Source organism: Pieris brassicae, chromosome 13 (assembly GCF_905147105.1).
Source record: "Pieris brassicae chromosome 13, ilPieBrab1.1, whole genome shotgun sequence".
NCBI lineage: Eukaryota > Metazoa > Arthropoda > Insecta > Lepidoptera > Pieridae > Pieris > Pieris brassicae.
The window spans coordinates 4,287,065-4,308,482 of record NC_059677.1 but is presented as its reverse complement, the minus strand read 5'-3'; the positions used below and the strand labels follow the sequence as shown (position 1 = coordinate 4,308,482).

The window sequence follows — 21,418 nt, the reverse complement described above, 5'->3', positions numbered from 1 at the left end:
AACCCTGACAAACAGGAGTACCCTACAGTGGATAAAAGGATTCCTGTGAAGAGGAATAAGAGGAATTAATGTGGATTACTAGGCAATGATGCTGCCAAAGAGATTCCAAATAGAGTATCTGGAACGACGCCGGCAAGCCCTTCTAGTTGCTTTCCAGCCCTGATAGCCTAGCTCCTTCCCTTGCCCTTCTCGCAAGTGCGAAACTGGGTTCGCAAAGACCCACAGAACTCCAACATCATCATGGGTCGCAAAACACGGACTGCAGACAGCCTAAAATGGCACTGCCAGCAGTAATCCACCTATTGGCCTAACCAGCCACTGTCAGCACTGACAAAGGAAAAATTACGGGCCCAGTCTCCTCAATAAACATCTCTTTGTTCTTGGCGCGACAGTTAGTCCCTTGTGCAAAGCTTGTTACAGCATAGAGAAAGCTCACATAGCTTCCCAACGGTAAGAAATCCACGGAGCAGTGAATTCTCTCCGTGAAGTCTGCGAAAACTGAGTCCACACTATATTCATGCTTACTAATAGTTCAGTATTTTGTTGGATATGACAAGTTAGTATTGTCTTTTGTTAACATAGCTTTTACACATTAAGAAAACACTTTTTAAACGGATTAATAATACATAGCTTCAATCCGTTTAAAAAGTGTTTTCTTAATATGAGAAATTATTCATGAACAAACTTACCAATTCTGGTGAAATATGTTTATGCACTTCCATGTCACCCAAGCCAATGGCGCACTCTCCTTTCTTGTCAAACATTGCAGCATATGTTGCGGTAGACGATTCTTTCGTGAAACAACCTGCGAAAAGAACATTGTAAAATGAAATTTTACATCATCTGAACACCCAATTAATAGGCCTTTGTCTAGCAAATTCAATCAATCTTATATTTTCCTACAGCCCCAGTAACTCCCAATAGTGACTACAACTTCCATTGAGACAATTAAGTTTTGTACGCGACGCGACAGCTAGTGAAGGAACTGTGTAAAACACAGTACGTAACTACGCCGCAGGGTCAATATTCTTAAATTATTAAACAATCAGACAACAAACAAAACATTTATTTCACATACATAAGTATGTATACATAAAACTAATGGTAAGTTGTCCCTTGGTGATTGAGCACTCCATGTCTTGTATTTGCACCATCACCAAATAGCAATGACACATACAGGCCCCCAAGCCCTATTACTTGAGTCCTCATACAATTTCATGACAATGATTTTCATGTATTTTATTGTTGTACGTATCACTTACCATCAAGTATCAACCCAGGCGCGATGTTATGCAAGAAACGCCCATCAGCATCATCACCAACAGCTGTGAGCAACTTGGCTCGACCTCCACTGAGTCTCCAGAGTGCCTCTGCGATGTTACGGCCGACGCCTCCAGCGCACTGCTCAGTTTTGCATGCATGCGTGCTACCATCAAGCTAAAAGTGTTTTTTTGCTATTATGAAATTAGTATTTAGTTTTTTTTATATAGGATTTTATTTGTATTCATGTCAACGATAATAAAAGCCTTTTGTGAAATTTTATTTAGTTTAACTTTATTTAACCAATTTCTGTAAATTTGCATATAGTAGATCATTTTTTGAAAAATAAGTTTCACTTCTTACGAGTGTACTAGTACACGCACATATTTTTATTATTTTGTACCCTTAATACCAGAGAATTATTGTCTTAGTAAAAATACATTAAATTTTAAATCCATTAACTTATCTAGTTTCCGCGCATAAAGGTCTTTATTTTCGTAGAGTTAAGGATAAGCCCAAAACAACCCCTTTGTTTCAGAGTACAGCAACTTAATTAAGACGAACTCATGAACTAACTAGTAACAGGTCTTGAACTACTTTCTTTGTCCGTGAAACTAGAACTTGAGACTAAATAATTTTCTCATGGCTGCTGTACTCGCAAGAGGTGAATACTCGAGTGATGATTCATGGTTCGCTCCCTACTAATACAGGGCGGTAGGCGTTTATTGGTACGGTTTGTACAGGACGTCCAGGCTTTGTTCAGACTTGGTAACAGTATTATCAGTTAAATGTTCTAAGAACGTGTTCCTAATGTCGTAAGTGTATTTATGTTTGTCCACAATTTCTATTGGACACGTTTAATGGTTTATAAATGACGTTTCACGAGCAATTTTAATGGTTTGATTGTTATAATGTTATAGTTTGTATTATATATCACTGGTCTTAGTATATATGTAATGATTTAAATATGTTCGACGAAATATGGTGGACAGAAAAACTGTGTACTGTTTGTGTTTCCCCCACACCAACTTCCTTTATATTAAGATCATTTATACAATAAATAAATGATAGTAAATCATGAAGCAGAAGCGGGATGCTCGTGGGATTTGTTGATATGCTCATACGGGGTACGGATTCGTAGAGAAATTAACGCAAATAGGGGCTATCTATCCGCCGCTATTATTATCTAAAATAATAAGTCATGCTGACTCCGTCGAGATACTCCATTGTGTCCCATACTTTAAATAAACATGGGTAACTAATTATCTTACTGTTTAATTTATTATATATAAATGGTGCTTTAAGGTTATATAAAGAGATTAATGCGTTAATCCGTTCATGCGTTGCGTGTGCCAAACACGTGCCGCGCAGTATGTAGTCTGTGTTTGACAATTAACAATCTATAAACATTAAACTCAAATTCAGATCTTTATTGCATTCCTTATGTTCATATTTTACACGAGACACGTTGTAATTTATTACTATAAGGGCCTTGGTTAGGCACAGCAGACCATGCTTTATTATAGTTAATTATATTCTTATAAGATACATTATTTATTTGTTATATTTGTTTTGGCTTCACGTTGCGAAATGGAGAATATACTTAACATTATTAATAAACTTAACTTTTATAAAGAAATTAAAATCTCTCAGACAGATACTATATACAGAGTGGCCAAAAAGTCGTGGATCGAACGCAACTAGGGGTTAGACGGGGTGATCAGGTGCAAAAAAATATTCTACGAGAGATCCTTCAGCTTCCTTTAAAAAAAAACTACTGAAAAGTGACCCTGTATTACAAGTTTTGGCGCATTTAATAGGTATACTGAACAGGTTGATCTGACATAAAAGGTTTTGACGTGAATAAGTCTTTGTTGCATATGGGGGCAATCCAAAAACGTATTAGTAACAAAATCGTGGGATACAGTTGGGCGTTATAGTTTCGATTATATATCCTCTAAAACCGAAATTAAATTACAACACTGAGCACACGAAATGCGCCGCCATTTTGCGTAATTGCGTATCGAAATTTGCAATATAACTTTTGACTCGGAGAGGCCACAATGTTCGTTTAACTTTTAATCGTCTCCTGTCTTTGGTACATCGTTACATAAACGGGTTTACCTTTTGGTTCATGATGTGAACGTTTTGTCCATTGTGAAGTCCTATCATTATATTAACACTAGATAATTATACTATTCCTAGTCAAGCGAGAAGATCGTAAATACGAAGCCATAATAAGCAAGCAATAATCTTATCAATGGACTGTTTGTATAACTCGTTAATTCAATTCAGGGCCCAGGGGAGTCCTTCTTGCATATATTGTATACTATATTTTATAACAGCAGTAATAGCGGGAAGGCCGGTTTGTCCATACATGCACTGACCTTAAAATGACCCATTGCAATGGAATAAATGTATCCTTTTTAATTTTATGATCTAATATATTTGAAAGCTACCAATATAATATATAGGACGATATTGTAACTAATACAATAATAACCATATGGACCTATAATTGTCTGCTTTAATAAATCACTGTGAACTACATTAACTAGATTATACAGCCAAAGTATGCCGAAATAATTGAAATTGTAATAAATGTAATTATACCTCCTTCGTTTTCTTACGGTTTTTATAACGTGCTTATATTTTGTGTTGTGTGTATACCGTGAGGCCGGGTTTATAATATTTGATTCTCGATCAGGATTTTACTTGAAAAAATCAAAATCAAAATGTCATTTATTCATCTAGGTACAATTTGTATACTTATGCATGACAATTTACGCGATCTCACTTATAGCGACATTAGTGTGCGCAACATATTGTTATCATCTATATATTATTGAACTGATTAATATCCATTATTGATGAGGGTTTCCTTGATGTAAGGTTTGAACTTTTGTAGCGAAATTTTGGTTACATGATCTGGAATTTTGTTATGTATCTGTATATATAAAGCAGTTTTATGAAGTCTGAAAGCTGGATAAGCAAGTCGATTCTTAAGAAAACACATTTTAAACGGATTGAAGGTATGTATTATTATTATAAACTTATAATTATTTAAATAATTTTAAATTTACAAATTTTTCCGACGTTTCGCGTGCTTTACAGCGTGCGTGGTCACTGTGACCACAAAATGGTAGGGTAACTGTTAAAATACTAATTTCTTTAAATGATTCTCTTAGCGACTAAAACATTTTGCCCGTCGCTTTTAGATATCCAGTTGCTTTCCTACGTGTTAAAAGAATTCTAACCAATCCTAATTTGTGATAAACGGCTACTAAAAATTTGTAATACATAATATTCTACAGATTTGCCAAAAATGGGAAAAGCACGCCTGGACAATGATTATTTTAAATGTTTTAGAAATATATTTATACTGAGGGATAATAACGTATACGTATTACGATTGTAGCGTCGTCCTTTTTTTTTGGTCTTGTTATTAAAAGTATTCCTTACATACAAATCTTTCCTGTTTATAATGTGTTTAATCTCTAGTGTAAAAAGCTTTAAGATATATAAGAATATATGTTTTTTCTACATATTCAAATAATGAGTCATATACATACATTTTCTACATAAGAAATAAACATCATCATCATAATATAAGTTCTCGCCATCAAAGCCCGACCCCTTGTCCGAATTCCTTGACCAAGAGTGACCTACTATTGTATTTGCCAAAGCATGAGTGTATCTAGCTCACATTGTACATTTATTAATTATAAACTATTTTTTTTATTAATATAAAAAAAACTACATTCAAACCTGCGACGGGCCAAGCCGAGGTCCCAGTTGGACCTTAAAAACGCTTATTTCGGCCGAGCTTCACCGAAAGGGCCCTGAACTGTAAAGGCTCTTAAGGCCAACAGTAAGACTCGAATTGGAAGGAACATACGACTGAAATATGCTTGTGACTAAGGATGGTCGAACAAAGTGTATTGGAAAAACTTAAAACTTCAATATTGACATCGATGTCAAGCCCAATATCCATGTTTGTGGCATTAATAATTGACAGTACAGTGAAATGGTTTGAAATTTAGAAGCAGAACAAATTATTACGTATAGTATTGTCTTTTGTTAATATAGCTGTTACATATTAAAAAAACACTTTTTAAACGGATTAAAGCTATGTATTATTATTAAAAACATTGTAAACAATTGTTTACATAATTATAAATGGTGGTCAACGTGGTCACCGTGACCACGCACGCTGAAAAGCACGCGAAACATCGGAAAACATTTAAAATGTAGCATTATGTAAATAATTATAAGTTTTTAATAATAATACATAGCTTCAATCCGTTCAAAAAGTGTTTTTCTTAAATTATTACGTATTCCAATAATTTTTATCAACTGATTGAATGAAAAGTTATGTTTATAAAGAAGAACCTTTAGGTTTGTTTAGTTTAGGTTGATTGTTTCTTATTTGGTTAACATAAAACTTCCTAATAATTCGTAGAGATGAAGATGGAATGTGTTTATTTTTTAAAACTGTAGATTTTTATACAAAAATTATCCTACACTGGCCACTAGTGGTAAAATGTGGTACCAAGATGCGAAGGGTGCGTAGACAATAAAATAAAACTTCCTAATAATTCGTAGAGAAGAGGTGAAGATTTAATGTGTTTATTTTTTAAAACTGTAGATTTATATACAAAAATTATCCTACACTGGCCACTAGTGGTAACATGTGGTACCAAAATGCGAAGGGTGCGTAGACGATAAAATCGCGGCGCGGCAAAAAGTTGGTCCCGTTGGATCCGACCGTGCATGACATACGCTAGCGTAGTCTTTGCACATTGTGCCCCCTCCTATATTCACTGGCTACAGGTGCTCCAGTCGCGATTCTCATGAATGTGAGTGGTGCGCCCTTCTATGTGAGAAACGTCGATCTCCACCACGACCTGGAGCTCCCTACCATAGCCCAATGGATGAAGTTGGCGTCCACACGCCACTTTGACAAGGCTAAACACCATCCCAATCCGCTGGTGCGTAATAGCATCAACTATTACCCCTTCCCGACAAAAAGGGCTCGTAGGAGGCCCCGACACATTCTAACGGATCCGGACGATCCAATTACTGTAGCAAACAATAAATTAAATGCCGCCCGCGCGGCCAATAATAAAAATAGAAATTCACAGATTAGGGTAAAAAACCGCCTTCACCGGGGAAGGCGACCTTTACTTCGCACTTCGCTCACTCCAGTGAGCTTCCGTCCTGCCCTTCAGGCGATTGACCACCCCGCGACGGCCCAAGCCGAGGTTCGAGTCTCACAGGAGACGCCCTTGCGCTAGCCGCGGGAAAACAAGCCATTCTGACCGAGCTACGCTCGCCAAAACAGCCCGAGCTGAGCTGTAAAGGCCCTTAAGACCAACAGCGAGATTCCATTCAAAAAAAAAAAATCCTTTTCTGCGCGCAACCGTCGAAGCGTACGAACGTGTTCTTCTCAGAACAGTTCGATATCTCTTACGATAACGCCAATTAACTGTTCTTTTCAGAACATATTAGTGTTTCATGACGATAACGTTTAACAACTGTCCTTGTCAGGACATATCACTATTTCATTACGACACGTACTAATCACCTACAAACCTTTCAGTCTATTTCTTTATTTATAAAGAGTAGGGAGTAGGGAAGTGTGAGAGAGAAAGATTGACGAGACTACGAAGGACGAACTAAGGGAACATAAAACTGATTCGTGGATGCATTCATATAAGTACTCATATAACATAACATCGATATTACGATATCTTCCTTATAGCAACATCGATTATCATCTAAAAGCATCATCGATGAGGATTGATTAGATCTAAGGGGAGGGGGAGGGGGAAGGAGCCCCTGTGTAGGTAACTAGACTACAATTGTTTCGTGATGATAATGATGATTGATCTAATAATACTACTCGCAACATGGAGTATCTAACACTAGTCTTCTGAACTGATACTCCACGTTATATTGAACGTCAAGTATTTGTAAAATTAATATCAACACTTGCTTTATATAATTTATAACAATAAAAATCTTGTAAAAAGATTTAAAATTAATGTCGGGTAGTTTTTGAAAACCATAGGTTTAAATCGAACACCTAAAACGCAATGAAAACTACTAAGATATGTAAGGTTGGATTAATTAAGAAAGGCCGTTAAAGACAAATATTTATTATAACTCTTTTTACTGATAATAATTTATTTATTTTCTCCCATTTACATTTGCAACAAACAATAAGATTAATATAAGAGGTATTGGGAGACTGGTTTTCCAACTAGGTAAGAACCTGTTATATGGATAGCCAGTCTTCCATTCCACAGCAAAATCATACTGAGTACCAAAAGTATATAAAATATGAGTAGGCAAACAAATTTAACGTATTAAATAAGGAAAGAAAGAAAAACAGTCAACTAGTAAGAAGTTAGTAGAAGTGTGTCATAGAGAGATAGGGTGTGTACATGTGTGTGTGAGTGAGTGTTAGGAGGGTGTGTGTATGTATCACGCATACGCCTGAGATTATTTATTTATTTTTTATAATAAATCACGAAACATATTCATTAGTTAATTTAATACTTCGCAGTGGCGAATAGAGTTTATTCCAGAACTACTTTTACCAATCCTAGAAACATTGACCGCTAACAGGGCTCATGTGGCTGTTCTTTAATGGCTGAAGATGCGATACACCAACAGCTTACAAGAATAATAATATGTATATATGAGTAAGCAGTATTTAAGATGTTGTTTTATAACAATAAATGAGATTTGAATATTGCTGTCTTATTCATTTCGCGCTTCTTCTCAAGGTGGCGCAGACCACTTCAAGCCCTAATTATCAAGGTGATGCCCGATAGCTTTGAGATAATCCCATTGTAAAGGTGTAAGAGTATCGAGAGTGTCCTCTGATGTTTGATGATGGGCCAGCCATTTGAAGGGCTTTTGACTGCTGTTAGAGAGTGAAAGAGAAGATTAAAGAGTCATGTTACTTCAAATTCACTGCAACCATTGAATAGAAATTAGTCTATCGCAGTTTTATTTATATACAGTACAGCTAACATATATTATATTAAATACAAATCATTATACGAAACATATAGCCAGTATGGTATACATAATATAAACAATAATCATCATTATCGTGTTCATCTCATTACCACTTTTAAAAGGATATTGCATTTTTCAATTTTTATTTATTTCCGACTCTGCTATTCAACTGTTCCAAGTCAGCTCGTTTTCGACCAACTTTTCTTATACTTCAACTGCCCTGTCAAAAATAAGAGATCTCACGACCTGATCCCGGGATCGTTATCCCTAGCAACAGTAGATCAAACTTTACTTTATTTATTTATGAGTTAAGCAACTCCTCGATCCGACCATGCACCTTCGCGCATTATGGTATATCCACAGTCGACAGGCGCGGCCTTCTTCAACACGACTTGGAGCTACCTAGTCCCTACCAAAGCCTAATAGATGAACTTAGCGTCCACACGCCAATTGAACAAGTCTTAACGCCATCTCAAATTCCGTTGATGCGCAAAAGCATCAATTATTACCCCTTTTCGACGAAAAAGGGTCTTAACGGATCCGGACGATCCAATAACATTAGCTAATGGCAAATCAAAAGCCGCCCTCGCACAGCACAATCACATTAGGGTAAAAAAATCGTCTTTTGCACTATAATAAATGAAAATTATGTCAAAATAAACTTAACTATAAACATACTTTGGTATAAACAATGTGTGCGTGTATTAATGTACACACTTAAGAAGTGAAACTTCTTTATGACCTTATTTTTCTAAAAATGATCTACTATATGCAACTTTACAGAAATTGGTTAAATAAAGTTAAATTAGATAAAGTTGAACAAACAAAACGGCTTTTATTATTATAGACATGAATACAAATAATACAATTATTTAATTTTACCTTATTACTACAAAGATTATTACAGGATTTCATTAATTGTAATAGAGTTATTACTATCATTGTTATCGTTATTATATTTTTGTTATTAATGGCTTCGAATCTCTTCGAATCGACCGTGGGACAAGAAAAAGATGGCGCGTCACTGAAAAATGTTACGGTAAATATTTGTCCAACGCCGATAAAGAAGTTTCATTTCAACAAGAATTGATTGACTGTCTAAATCTTTCAGTTTGTACACGGGAAAATGTTTCACCTTTGTTTAACATTTTGCCGTGTAAAACTAAACGTGTTATACTCATGAATAATGCCTTCGCATAGAATCAAGTTGCAGAATGTTGCGGTAGCATGCCTAGATTTACATACTAACTTTGCATGGCATGTGGCATGCGATTTATAATGCACGCGGTATCGTCACGGGAGCGTTGTAATTTAAACTTTCCTGAAACATTTATCTATAAAGGACTGAGGGCTGTGTAAGTCAGATTTAGTATCGCGTGCGACTAGACTCGTGGGTTACTTTTGAACTCATGGATTTTGCGGCTTGTAAACTGGCGTGACTTCCGTAAGCATAAAACCTTTGTAACTCTAAAAGAATATTTTTTATAGAACAGAGGCCGAACGGGCACATGGCTTGGCCACTCAATGCTAGAGGGACCTGCCAATTTAATACATCATACAACAGGTATGATCCGTGATGCCACTCTGGTATTAATAATATTTAACAAACTGGATATTTGATGTCTAAGACGGCGGAGATACTGATTCATAACCACTTCTGTTCTCTGCTACTCTTATGGCATCGCCAAATACGGAGTTCTGTCCATTTATCAATGATGGAAAGGAAGATACTTAAAGGGAAGGTCCTGTCCAGTCATCGACGAACTGGGCCGAAGATCCTATGTTTTGTTTTCAATGTTTCTCTGTTGGCCTAAAGGGCCTGACAGCTCAGCTCGCCCGGAGTAGGTTCTTTCCTACGACTAGCCGAAGGGCGTCTCCTGCGAGACTTGGCCCTCTGCTTGGGCCGTCGAAGGCTGGTCAACCGCCTGTATATAAGTTGTATATATCCGTATTTTGAAATACTTTGAAAGCGCGATTCAGGGTGTGACGTCAGCATTTATTTTTTATGTAATAAATTTAATTTAGGCCAACGCACAGAAGGCTCACCAGATGTTAAGTGGTACCGTCGCCCATGTACTCTTACATTGCTAGAAAGCTCGCAAGTGCGTTGCCGAACATTTAAGGACAATCGATTACAGATGTACACATCTTTGAAAAGGAATAAAATATTCTCTCTGTTTGTTCTGATATTTACGTTTACTTTTTTGTGATAATTGCTTTTCTTCTTAACTTTGTAGTTTACCAGGTATATTCAGGTATATTAGGCACCAATTATAGGGGTATAGTCAGGCACCAAGGTTAAATCCCCTGGAGGCTTTTGGTGTTTTTTGTACTTTAAATTTATATATACATACATACATTAAACCAATAATAGAAGAAAGATCACCAACGTACATCATCATACTTATAATTTTGAATCACGCTTAACCAGGCTTACATGCAAACGTAGACCAAAGGTATATTAAAGAAAATTATAAAAACCTATAATTATTGTTGAACTATATACTGCGTGATTGCATAACTCTTGTAGCTACAGCACCGGGTCGCGTGCAGTTCATTGATACAATCGGTTCATAGAACGCCACTGCACCAACATTATAACGTGAAAATCGGGACTGTAAAATAGATTTTCTTTATTATTATAGTCCCGTCTTTAAACGGGCAACCATGGCCTGTAAATAATCAAAATCCTCATGAATTATTAGAGATATTGGTGAAAACTTATGCAGTAGTTTTAGAGTTTATCATCAATATAAAACGTTAAGAAAATGCTGGCTGTTGTAGTTATCAAGCTGTCAGTTATATAACCAACTTCAGTTTAGGGGTATCTTAATTATTTTGTGGAGTTTTTTGATGTTTATGGTCATTCATCAACAAATCATTTTTTACATTTCTAAATGGTTGATTTTCCTGGTGTTCAGATAGTGTTTATTAAACCAGGCCCTGGCTTTAGTATACTTTTTTCGCTAAAAAGCAATACTCTTTTAATATTAGGTAATATTACATATGAAATTAACGTTTTGTATGGGAGGAACAAAAAGACGAATATTTTTAAATATAATACATTTAATTAATCAAAGTATGAACCATTGTTTTCTATGCACTTTTGCCATCTCATATGTAGTTCCTTGATCAATTTACAAAAAAAAAACAGTCGGACGGGAATCAATAAAATCTGTGAAGGCGATTTGCACTGCCCCATCAGACTTAATTTTTTTCCCTTGTAAGAAGTTGTCCAAATTTCGAAAAAAATGGTAATCTGTTGAAGCAAGGTCCGGTAAGTACGGAGGATGTCTTATTGGAATGTCAATTGAAGCTCTTCTAATTTGGTAGCCGTCTGTTGTGCAGTTTGTGGTCTAGCGTTGTCGTGAAGTAGCAGTGGCGGGGAGCGATTGACCAGCCTAGGTCGTTTAGCCACTAGCTTTTGCATCATGGTTTGCAATTGCTGACAATAGAAATCAGCCGTAATAGTCTGGCCAGATTTGAGAAAACTGGCCAATACTGGCACTAGTCCACCAACCGCTTACAAGTAAATTTTTTGGGGTTAATTTTCGCTTGGGGCAGGATTTGGCTGGCTGGCCAGGATCCAACCATTGCGCTGAGCACTTCCGATTATCGTAAAGAATCCATTTTTCATCATAGATGATTTTTCAATGATTCGGTTTAAAATACCTTTATTATTGTGCCGGTTCAGTAATGTAACGCAGCAGTCGACGCGCGTTAGCCGGTTTGCTTCAGTCAATTCGTGAGGTACCCACCTTTCAAGCTTTTTAATCTTCCCAATTTGCTTCAAGTGAATTAAAACAGTTTTATCACTAACACCGCAGCCTGCTAACTGCTAACCTGCTAGCTAACTCGGAAGTGGTTTGCGATGGATCCCCTTCCACAATAGCCTTCAATACTTCATTATCAACTTGGGTCTCAGGCCGTCCACGGGGCTTGTTCTGCAGGTCGAAATTTCCTGAACGAAAACGTTGGAACCAAAAAAGAACTGTGTTTTCTTTTGCAACATGACCGCCATACACATCATTCACCCTTCGAGTCGTTTCCGCAGCACTAGTGCCACGGCGGAACTCGTACTCGTAAATAATGCGATACTTTTAGTTTTCCATTTTGTAAAATGAGTGACGCAAACAGAAAAAAACAAATGAATGACGGTCATCGAAGCACAAATACATGAGTAAATAGCTGTACAAATTTGAATTTGGAATTCCTAACCAAAGAGGAGGTATTTGAGGTCAAAGTGGCCAGTACGACAAAACGCCAATTTCATATGTAAGGACCTAATATAATATAATCCTATTTATTATTTAAACAAACAACCTTTTCCTGTTCCTTTTTACAGTTTCAGTTTTTACAGTTTGCTTGCTTTTACTAGCTATGTAACGTAGCATTATTTAAATTACATGATATTTTAGTTAATAATTAGAAGCGGAAACCAAATGTTTGCATCATAGCCTTTCTTAAATTGATAACATACTCGTTTCCGATAATATCCAATAGGTCGACTGACTACACTTATAAAGTGTCACTTATGTTAACTTACGTAACGACAGCTAAATAAGGAAACTTAGTTTTTTAGATCCACCCTCGCAACCCCACGACCCCTAATAAGCTCATGTTTTAAACTATAAAACCCAGTTGATAACCTTAAACAAAGATTTTCATTAAAATATATATATATATATGTATGTTTATTACGAATAAAAGATATAGGTATTACTTATTCCACGTCATTAAATTTATTACGCAATCCCTACTCATCGGCAAAGAAGACAGGCTGTAGGCCGAGAGAAAAAGCCGACGTAAAAAAGTCTCACTACTCTTTTAAAATAGCAAATCATCATACAAAATGGCAAACAACACTTATTTTAAAATAAATATCGCAAATTAATTAGAAGTAGCCTATCCAGTACTAGTCCCAGGCCCTTCTATTAACTAGTTAATCATTAACTTTGTAGTAAGCCTTTTTACACAGTTTTTCTTTAATACATTTCTTAAATTTATTCAAAGAGCCTCTGGGATTAACATACATTTGAACATCTATCTTGAAACTTATTTATCGGTGTTGGAAAAAAAATTACCGTCACATTTTTCCGTTACGCGCCTTCTATTTCTTATCCCAACCAAGGTTGAAATTCTATTACAATTAATAAAAATTCTGTAATAATCTTAGTAGTAATAAGGTAAAATGAAATAATTGTATTTATAAATATGATAATAAAAGCCTTTTGTTAAACTTTATTTAACTAATTTCTATAAAGTTGTATAGTAGATAATTTTTCGAAAAATAAGATCATAAAGAAGTTTCACTTCTTATGTGTGTACACTAGTAGACGCATACATTTCTTTCAGCATGTTGTTGGGACTTCCAAAGAAATATCTGAAATTATCGTGATTCATGTCTTTTTTTGTCCCTTTTACTGTCTACTTATGTTTTGATTGCTTTGTTTACTTCCATTATTAATAATAAAGTAATTTAATTTTATATTGTCTGCCTGCCCGCCGGTTGCCATTCTATAATTTCTTATCATAAAATTATTTTAACTGTTCTGTATTTCTAACATAATACTCTTATAGTAACGGCATTTCCGCTACTCTTTCATTCTATTAAAGAATTAAAGCGTTTAGTTCTACGCAACTTTTTGATACAATCCAACTTCTTGATATAAAAGAAACAAGACGCTTAAAGAGAACTAACCCTTTTGAGTTATCAAACGAGTGTAGTGATTAAAAAATCATTCGTTAAGACTTTATGCAATACAATGTACACTTATTAACGTTAGAAATACATATAAAATGCTTTTAATTTTCATTTACTGCCAGTTCTATAGGACGTAGAACGGACATGAAGAACTGGCAATAAACTCTCCGCCACTATAATAATTGCAAGTGCCGTACACACGATCATAGTGTCGAAACATAATTGATCATGACTGTTAATGAACAGTACCTTAGTATAAGCTATTCATTAGTATTTTAGACAATTAAGTCAACTTAATATTACTTATTAGCCATAATTATAGGCTAGATTGTAATTAATGTCGCAGAGTTTCTTTGGTGAACTTTATTGTAAGAAAATAAGACTTCCAAACTTGGGTGTCAAATCACAAAACAGTTTAATATTAATAAAATAAGTTGCTGCAACCTTTTTAGTTCTGGGCCTCGGTTTTCTGTATCTCATGGTCATTTGTGTAATAGGCAAATAGGCGATCGGCCTCCTATGCCTCACACAGGCCTTCGACTTTTTAGCTTAAGGCAAGCCGGTTACCATGTTTTCCAAGCGCACACATGTCCGTTGGTGCACAGTCAGTGATCGAACAGAACACACGCTGAAGCCACTAGGCCAACACTGCCCTTTACAACAATTTAATGTATTAAGCGATGCGTGATAAAATCTCTAATTTTTAATTTAAGTTTTCCAGAATTATCGGGCCCTTAAAATATAGGACGTCAACACATTCAATGACTGGAGCCTACGTTCGAAGGCTCCACATTCACGTGAATGTCAAGGCTGTTCAATTTGATACCACGCCTAGTGAGAAGATTGAAAAGAACTAACCCTTCGAATTAGTGTGAGTACACGTTAGTGTTAAGGTCTGTATTCACTTTGATTAGTGCGAGTGCAAGTGATTTGTAATTGAGGATGAGTAGTGCAAGTAGAATCCTCAAGTAGTTCTGTTAAGTAAATTCAGTAGTCGATAGCTGTCAATCAGCAAGATTTTGTACTCCGTTTAATTATCTTCACCTCTCGTGAATATGTAGACTTCAAGGTTTTTATTGTACTATAAACTTGATTAGTACCAACCCCCGGTATATTCTTAGCTTTAAAAAAATCAATGGCGCTACAACATTTTTAAGTCTTGGCCTCAGATTTCTGTATCTGTTTCATGATCATTTGTTAAACTAATATGAAAGTAGGTGATCAACCTACCGTGCCTGACACACGCCATCGACTTTTTTGGGTCTAAGGCAAGCCGGTTTCCTTCACCGTTCGAGCTAATGTTAAATGCGCTCATAGAAAGAAAATCCATTGGTGCACAGCCGGGGAACGCACCTACGACATCAGGCATGAGAGTCACACGCTGAAGCCACTAGGCCAACACTGCTCTTCATAGCTTTACATAAAATTGCCGCATTTCGGGCTCCCTTAATTTTGTAGCTTAACGATTGTGAAGGCATTCATATTTTACATGATGCATAAATATATAGGTTAGGTCTTCGGCCCACTTCGCTATTTTTTTACAACACAGCGGCCGACGCTGAAGACTAAAATGTCATGTTTTGACAGGAACGCTGCGAGTGAGGGGGTAGGGACGTGGCTCTCGCAGTTCCCTCGCAAAAACGTAGAACACGGTTTTAATCACGTTACTACGCAGTCAACTAATCATGTGCAACCGCTATCCACCCTTGTTTTTTACTAATCACTAATCACTTGCGCTCGCACTAATCAAAGTGAATACAGGCCTTTAGTGTTAAGTGCTATACAGTGGTAAGTGGAAAAGTACACTAGAACAGAGCGGTATCCTTTATTTTATATAATGGCAATAGTTTTAACTTTATGCCAGTTTCAAGTAAAAAGTTGGGAAACTACACGCGAGAAAAAATAATCAAAGACTTTAAAAGCTGGTTAAAAACAAAATATGTACATAAACATCTTAATGTTATAATTGATTATGAAAGAAGATAAGATATTATACAATGAAGCATAACGCAAAAGGCAAGATATTTTAGTCGGAAACGCAACATTGTAAGGAATGCAGAAAGGAGGTGACACATTGGGAACCAAAATGTGGTTAAGAACACGAATATCTTCTCCACATTAAGAAAAAAACTTTTTGAACGGATTGATGCTATGTATTATTAGTAAAAACTTATAATTTACATAATTTTAAATTTTAATTTTTTTCGACGTTTTGCGTGCTTTTTAGCGTGCGCTTAAAATTATGTAAATATTTATAAGTTTTTAATAATAATACATAGCATCAATCCGTTCAAAGAGTGTTTTTCTTAATGTGTAAAAGCAATTTTAACAAAAGACAATAATATCTTCTCCACAGTCTCACAAATATTGCTATCAACAATACGAAGCCTTGTTAAATGATGAGGTGTACATACATGTCCTCAACGCATTCTTGATGATAGTGGTAAGACCCTTTAATAGAGACTTAGTGTTAAAAATCCTTTTTAATAAATAAAAAAAAAAACATTTATTTCAGACTATTATAAATCCTTATATTGTTAGTAGAGACACTTATAACTATATTAGCAAAATTATTAAAACATTAAATTAAAAAATCTCCGTTGAGTCCTTTTTAGTAAAGGTTAGTTTTTAATTACTTATTAGCTTAGACTATCTATTAGGCTAGAACTAAAGTGAAGCTAGAGCGAAATGTTATGTCGAAACAAACAATTTGTATTAAAAAAATACCATCAATTGACAGTTTTACAACCAATCACAACATGAATAATCTTTGTATGACAAAACGTTTATCGGGTCATTGAATTTTGTATCAAATTACGTTTTATCATACAGCAATTAAAAGCTAATTGATGGATTAACGCGTTGTTATTGGGTTACAAATTAATGGAACTAATGATTTTTAGATGGCAACACTGTTTGTGTATAACAAACACTCATGGTCATTCAAAACCCGCGCTAAAGCCAGCCAAACTTCAAAATATGGCGTAAAGCTCACAAAGATTAATTTCACCTAGGTAAGTGAGAAGTAGCCTTGACGTCGTAGGTTTAACCACAGAACAAATAGACTGAAAAGTTCGTAGACTGATATAGAACAATATTTTTGAAGTTATTACGACACCGTACCAAAAAACCGACAGCCTGAAGTTAGCTATAGTCACCATTTATATTTTTCAATTGTTAGTGTCGTTTTTTTTTCTATAAACGTAGAATAAATTTTGAAAAGTTTTTTATCTTGTTACGCCAAAGAAGTATAACTTCTAACGCGTGTACACAAGGACACACACATATTTTTTTATAGAATTTGATTTTATTTTTCAATATCATTTTTGTAGTACGATTTATTTTTAGCCTCAAAATTGGTTTCAGTTTGGGCTACTACTTTTAACTTTCAGTTGAGGCCTGAGAACAGGAAAAAGTCGCTGGGGGTGAAATCTGGAGAATACGGTTGATGCGGGAGGAATTCGAAGCCAATACATGGAATTTTGTCTTGATGATACAGCACTATACTCTTCTTCAAATAAGGCCGTTATTACGCGATTTTCTCCTTGTTCTAATAGCGTTATATGCTGGTGTAACAATCGCTGGTACGAAGTAAAAGAAATAAAAAAAATATCACGAAAAAGATACACAGAGTAGGTAATAAAATAAATCAGTGGCAACAACCTTTTTAGGCCTGGGCCTCAGATTTCTATATCTGTTTCATTATTTTGTCAAACTACTACACGAGTAGGTGATCGACCTCCTGTGCTTGATACACACCGTCGACCTTTTGGGTCTAGCCGGTTTTCTCGCGATATTTTTCTTCACCGTGCAAATGTTAATTGCGCACACAGAAGGTCCATGGGCGCACAGCCATCGAACCTACAATCTCAAGGATGGAAGTTAAACACTTCTCAAAGTCGGTTAAAGTTTTTATAAATTCAGAAGCAATCCGAAGAGCAATAAAAGCAAGATTGCGATCTTTGAATTAATAATGTTGCCTATTGCGAAATATCTTTTATTTGCTAAAATTACGTTGAGCACTTTTAATATTTTCCAACTGTTTCATTCATATAAATGATGATATATAATATGAATATAATTATAAATCGCATTTATATGGAAAGTTTAAGAATTACTTTCCCTAGGCTTCCCTTGAGCTAAAAAAAGTAACTGAAGAACTCTTTTAATTTAACTTTTATTGAATAGTATTCGCTGTTGGCCTGAAAGGTCTTGACAACTGAGCTCGGTCTGTTTTAGCTCTGCTATAATGGGCTATTTCAACGGCAAGCGCTTGGTTTTTTATAACACTCAGACCTCGGTTTTGGTCCGTCGCGGGGTGGTCAATCGCCTGAAGGGCAGTGAAAAAGGGCAAGGCGCTGGAGTGAGCGAAGTAACAACTAAAAGTCCACGTGAACGGCTTCCCCAGTCAAGGAGGTTTTCTACACTGATTTTCGTCTTCTTACAGTGGCTGTCCCTAACTGGAGGTTAGCCGTCAATCTCATAAAGCGTCATTAGTCCTATGCCAGATGTAACTCTTAATTACCATCCTCTCCCTAACGTTACGAACCTTTGTAATTTTTCGAAAGAAGCAGCGGTCATGGCACAAAAGGTTGCCCAGCTCTTCCCGTTCTTTCGTTGTGGAATGTTCTGGATAATTTTTCGACATTCCAACTCGATTAACGAGAAGGCGTTAGAGACCTTCTGCAACTAGCCTACAGGAAGCATGCGACCATAGTGACGGGTATCTATATATACTTTTTATGTTCGCGCTTCACAGCCGTACAGAACAATCTGGCCCGCCTAACCTACCCCAAACTGACTTTGTTTAATTATGCCAGTCACTTCAAATGTTACAACCGCCATCTAGTGATGATCATTAACTAATTTATTAGTTAATTAACTATAGAGGGGGAGAAATACATTGAGTTTCGACATACGCGGAGGGCCAGAGATTTAGAGGTGACCAAACCAAATGAACAATTTTTTTCAGTTTCTTAAATCAATAATTTATAGTGAAACCAAATGGATTCTGTTATTTAACAAACTAATAAAAAATTATCAAATTAAAAGTTTTGTACTAGTCGGAATTTAAAACATTTACTATTGTGGGGTCATGTGTTTTATGGAGGCCCCGAGGCTGTAGCCCCGGTTGCCCTCCTCAAAAGTTAGCACTTAAAATCTCTTTGACTCAAAGGCGTCAATCATACCGTTTAAAACATAATAATAATCTAGCGGAAGCAGAAATATGTCTGTAAAGAAATCAGACAGGATAAAAAATACTTCGAATTGAAAATTGGTTTTTAATGATGTCTCTGTTCTACTTATTGCAATGTTTAATATAAATTATTAAATTAAATTTCGTTAACGAACGTAAACGTTAATTTATTGACGTTAAAAAGGCCCAAATATAGACTGTTATATAAGTATATACACTGTTTTTAAATGTGCTTTAATTTTCTTTCTAGATTGTTATGATTATTTATAAACGTTGTTATTTATTATAATAACGTAGGTTAATAATGATTTTACGATTGGCTACTTAGTGTAGCTTTGAATATTCGAAATCACAGTTACAAGATAACTTTCTCTCTCTGTACAATACGCGTTTATAATATTTAAATATAATTTATAGTCAAACCAAAAACAAATAGTATCCTTCTGTAAGTGTTATGTAGAATTTATTAAAATACTTCAAATTATTATTACGTCAACTTGAAAATACTACTACGATACAGGGAATCGTAGTGCGTGATGTATAGTTTCATCTATACATCCCATTTTATTATGTGTAATGTAATATTTTTTGAAGTGAAACTTCTTTATCGGCTCGGCTCTAAAAAAATACCGTCATATTTTTCCTCACGCGCCATCTTTTTCTTGTCCCTACAACGGTTGATTCGAAGAGATTAGAAGCCATTAATAACAAAAATATATAACAACCTGTAGGTCTGAAATTAAAAGATAGAGTAAGACAAGTTGTTACTCCAACTAAACCTAGATATTTTATTAAATGAATAACTAATCTATATAAGTATATAAAACTGAATCCCTATTTCCCTCGGTCACGGCATCACGCGTGAACGGCTGGACCGATTTCGCTAATTATTTTTTGTTGTACTTGTTATTTACAGGAAAAGGTTCCTTGAAAGAAAAAAATAAGAAAATTTCGCGGAAAATTGCAAAATTTAAGATTACTTTTGTTACGATAGCAATTTTTTTGCAGTGCACAACGCTTTTACAATTCAAACTTTTTTCATTATGGCCTTTGACATAACACTGACAGAATGCGTGCTGCAAATATCGTCAAAAAGGTTGTAAGAAAAATGAATATCATTTAAAACAAATGCTTCGATCGGAGTTATTATATTGATAAAATACATAAAATAATTACAGTCGCTAATTGTTTGTGGCATTCATCTTGAAACTCTATGATTTTCACATGACCAGTTATATGTCGCCTGTTCACGTGTCGGAATACCAACAAAACTATTTATATACGTGCCAGAAAAACAAACAAAGAATGTTGTTTATCATAAAGCATTAGAATAATAAACACATTGTTTTTGAAATAGTTTTTAGTTATTATACCAATTCGAAATAAATAATTAAGACAGGGCAACGTCTAGTAGTAGCTCTATATTATATATACTTACAAGCAAAAAAAACTGTAAAGATAATGAAACATTTATGGATTTTACAAATCACATAAAATCCTTATACACTTTTGGCTCACATTATATATATTTTTGGCATAAAACAGCTGGTTTTTCAATGATTTTGCAACGCAGGCGGGGGCGGCGAACATATCGAACGGCCGCGGCGCGCTTCAAGGCGGGCGGGCGGGCTGACGGCTCAGTCCAGTCCACAAAATATCTTCGGGCGATATAAACGTCTAGTTTCTCGCATACGAATACAATTGCGTGTATTAATCCCGATATTAATGAGTTTTAATTATAAATTATGCTAGTGTGATTGTGCGAATATGTTTCTACCTGTTGTGTAGCGGTTGTTCTACGATGAAGTACGGTATGTATATATTGTTTTAAATATTAAATATATCCAAGATGAGGTTGTGTGTTTGAAGCCCGGCTGTATTAAAGATTTACACACACAAATTACGAACAACAGAAGTAAGCGTTGTCTTAGACTAAACTGTCGTGTTGTTGCTGTATAATAATGTTCTGTGAATTGTTATCTGTTACCACAAGCAAAAATAATTTAAAAATACATTACTTTACGTAATTAATTTTACATATTATTTATTATCGTATATCGTAAAGCAATTGAAGAACCATTATCAAGTCGTCCTGACTGAAGAAATAATTTGCGTAATATTCTAATCCAAGTATTGAAGGTGTTGCAAGTCTTCCCGGAGGAGTAGAAAACTGCTTCCTCTAGCTACGGCCGCTACTTTCGCTTCATTCTCTTTCATGACACCAT

General features: G+C 35.5%; 2 protein-coding genes across 2 annotated transcripts in view; one reads left to right on the top strand and one right to left on the bottom strand.

The window, feature by feature from the left end:
* The window catches only part of LOC123717610 (pseudouridine-5'-phosphate glycosidase), a 165,688-nt gene that overhangs the window by 21,388 nt on the left and 122,882 nt on the right, over window positions 1-21,418 (bottom strand). The window contains exons 8-9 of the mRNA XM_045673686.1: window positions 1,263-1,437; window positions 690-805 (exon numbers count right to left, since the gene is read on the bottom strand). Coding sequence (XP_045529642.1) covers window positions 690-805; window positions 1,263-1,437 — 291 coding nt within the window. The remainder of the gene's footprint in view (window positions 1-689; window positions 806-1,262; window positions 1,438-21,418) is intronic.
* Window positions 20,852-21,418, top strand: part of LOC123717612 (CD63 antigen-like) — a 70,263-nt gene continuing 69,696 nt past the window's right edge. Inside the window, exon 1 of the mRNA XM_045673688.1 lies at window positions 20,852-21,004. The gene's annotated coding sequence lies outside the window, so the exon portion shown is untranslated. The remainder of the gene's footprint in view (window positions 21,005-21,418) is intronic.